Below are 3,460 nucleotides of genomic sequence, written 5' to 3'. Positions count from 1 at the left end.
AATAATTCTTGGATTTAAAACACATACAAGGTAAAATAGTGATCATTCAATTAATTAACTGATGATATAAAACAATAATTTTCGACGTAAAAGACACCAATTTGGACACGAAGGCTTGCTCTCGATGCTAGACAGTGCTTCTTCCCAATGAGAAAAAGAAAAGGCAAAAAACCACTATCATTCCCTGACATTGCTCACATGGACGGCCCGTGCCCAAACATCCTAAATTCATTGTCAGTACTTGCATCCCCCATGCTAGCTGTTTCATACAGCCACACAAAACACATCATCCCAGTTCATGAATACATGAAACTTTTCAGGTTTAAGTTTTATATAATTATTAATTTTAAAATTTATAAGATTAGTTAAAATATCTTTAAGTTGGTCTGAACACTCATATTAATAATAATAAAAAAAAATTCATATACTTAGAGTTATAGTTTAACTAGTAAATAGACAATTCGAGTATTATATATTTTGAAGTAATTAAAGAAAGTATTATTCAAAGTATATATACGAAAATCCAGAGCCATACAATTTAATTTCCATATCAATTAATTACTTTCCAAGTATCGCAAAGTTTGTTCTTCATTGTTCAAAGAAAATTGTGCTGCAAAATACTAGTAAGTTTGTTCGTGTACATGGCATCTAATCCTCTAGCAAACCCAAAAGGGAGGGCAAATTTCCCTTGCCTTTTGAACAAAGCAGCTCCCCAGCTTCTTCTCTCTTCTGGAATCTAAGCTCAAATGTTAGCCCCCAAAGAATCCAAATATTTACATAAATGCATCCCTTTGTACTTTTCTTTACAGAAACGTACTCCTAATTCTTCCCTAACATTTTCTTACTGATTAAACCCGAACCCGCTACCCGGTTGGATCGAGTGCCTTAACCCATACGGGTCAAATGAGTTAGAGAAGCTCTGTGGCCTCACGCTCGAGTTTTGTTGGAAAAACACTGGGTTACCAACACTATCCAGCCGAGTTCTAGCTCCACTTTGAACCTCCCCTTCAACCAAGTTCTCCATCCTCTCCGCGGATGAATCCATGTGGCATAGTTGGGACATTGAAGGAACATACACATCATGAACATTACTGTTCGAGTAAGTCACACCAGGCTGTGTATGAGCGAGTTGAGGCACCGAGTTGAGCCCAGCAAGAGTTGCCCAATCAAAATTCCCTGAGCCCAGAGTGGCCAAGTTGATTTTCTCTTCATGTTGCCTTGGTTTGAGTGAGTTGGTTCGAGGCAAGTCAAGGAAGCGGTCATCCATCTCCGGCAACGGGTCAAGGACATCATCATCGAAATGAGAAGAGAATGATGAAGATGGACTATTGGTACTAGGTTCCTTGCTTGAAACACCTGACATGGATTTCTGTCCAGCAATTGATTTCTTCTTATAAATCCGACACAATACCCATTCGTCCAACTGTAGCAACAAAGAAAATTAACAAAAATCATTAATTAATATTGAGGCTTGTATGAAAACAAATTAAAATTAATCCGCAGATGGAATTTATTTCGTTGGTACCTTCGTGCTTCCATGTTTGCGAGAGGATTCAATAAGGCGGTATTCATGCATGATCCAATTAGTTTTGGTTCCTTTTGGGGCCTTGCCAATGTAAAAGACGAGAGCTTTCTTGATGCCTACTTTACGTCCATCTGATGTGATAATTTTATCAGTACCGGTGGCCTTCCAATACCCAGACCCGGCAACCCTATTGGGTCGGGATCCATTTGGGTACTTACGGTCTCTAGGACTAAAGAAGTACCATTCTTTTTCACCAAATATCGCCTTGCCTGGCAAATTAAGAAGAAGATTAACCCAAGAAATTTATTATTGCTATAACTAATAATTGATTCTTTCAAGTAAGAGAACATTATTAGAGAGCAAGATTATTAATTACTTGGTAAGAGCCATGGATCAAACTTGTATAAATCAATTTCACCAATGATTTGCATCGAGAAATGGTGACCAGCAACTTTCCTGCACAAATATTGCACTAATAGCTCTTCATCAGTCGGGTGAAACCGAAAACCCGGTGGCAAGCTCAGCTGGGCAAGAGGGTCTGTTTCTTGAACTCCCATTTTTCAGACTGCAGCTTAGTGCACAATTGCTTCTTTGACTAGAGAGAAGAACTGGAGGTAGAATTCTCTATTCCTTTTTTTTTTCTTTTCTTTTCTTTTTTCTCTGACAAGATGAAATGGGACTTATTTATAGAGGTGAGGATGAATAGCGGGAGAGAGATAAGTACGGTCGTCCTTGTCTCAGTGTTTGGGTTAATGGGGTCCACTTTATGTTTGTCACCGTTAAGAGCACGACGCGTGCTCCATCAAATGGCCGACCTTATCCAAGTGGAACTACTACGCTATGGAGAGGGAGAGAGATACTTGTGGTCTCTTTGGTGCATGAACCGTCTCTAAAGGACAGTGGTGAGTCATCTATAGAATGTACACGTGTCAACACAAACATCACATTCTAGAAACCTTAACGGCAGTACCAATCTTGCATGTCCCAACAAGAAATTCTTAACATGAAGTGTTCAATCATTTATCACGTGATGACACGTGGGTGTTTTGTTGAGTGAAGTTAGGCATGGGATGGAATTTTTTGTTTTTTAAAAGAGAGGAAGGTGGGACAGGGAATGCAGAGGAAAAAAAAACATGGCGTTACAACTTACAACACACAAACTGAGGCTTTTATATTTAGACACGTAACCTGTGGATTTTTTTTTGTTTTTTTTTTTTGGAGAGTATGTGTACGATTAGGGTTTCTTTCACTCAAAACCTTTCAGGAACTGGCTTACAAGTATGACATTTTTTTAAACCTTATTTTGTGACCATTATGTGTCGTTTTAACAAAAAAGAGAGAATATGCTGGCCATGATTGATGACGGGTGGGTCAAAGTTTGAGCAAAAGAATAAAGATAAAAGGATCTGGCGTGTTCTCGTGATTAATCATAGCAGTTTGTTTTCGCGGAGAAAAATTATTTTTTAAATAAATGATTCTTTTAAAATTAATTTTTTATATTGTTAATTTGTTTAATATATTGATGTAAAAAGTTAATTTTTTAAATATATATATATATATATATATATATAAAAAAAAATAACCCCGATGCAATGCAAAACAGGAATAAATTATTATTTCAGAAAGATGTGGACGGCGAATGCCTAGGTGTAGAGAGAGAGAAAAGGATGTCAAGAGAAGAAATGTTTGGTGGGTCAAGGAGCAATGGTCATATACATTTAGTGACACGTTTGTATTTTATCTCTTTGTTGACAATTTGATGCTTATATATATATATTTGTATATATCTATTATACAATTCAATCCACCTTTTAGAGTTTTCTTGTCAAACAAATAAAAAGAAAAAAAAAAATCACATGTAAAGATAAAGTGTTTGTGTGTGCTGTGAAGGCTGCGACTTGGGGTGGGGATATTTTTTTTATAGAACACGTGAAG

The 3,460-nt window shown here is 36.9% G+C and overlaps 1 protein-coding gene across 1 annotated transcript; it reads right to left on the bottom strand.

Moving 5' to 3' along the window:
- Positions 1-570: 570 nt before the first annotated feature.
- LOC118037405 (NAC domain-containing protein 72) lies at positions 571-2,196 on the bottom strand. The gene is made up of 3 exons (XM_035043366.2): positions 1,902-2,196; positions 1,526-1,794; positions 571-1,423 (listed from the first exon to the last, which is right to left on the bottom strand). Exons 1-3 carry the CDS (start codon positions 2,080-2,082, stop codon positions 842-844), a joined length of 1,032 nt encoding a protein of 343 aa, XP_034899257.1. The 5' UTR covers positions 2,083-2,196; the 3' UTR covers positions 571-841.
- Between the last annotated feature and the right edge of the window lie 1,264 nt (positions 2,197-3,460).

This window comes from Populus alba, chromosome 1 (genome assembly GCF_005239225.2).
Source record: "Populus alba chromosome 1, ASM523922v2, whole genome shotgun sequence".
NCBI classification, from domain to species: Eukaryota; Viridiplantae; Streptophyta; class Magnoliopsida; order Malpighiales; family Salicaceae; genus Populus; species Populus alba.
The sequence above is the reverse complement of the archived record's forward strand: the minus strand, read 5'-3'. Positions and strand labels throughout refer to the sequence as shown.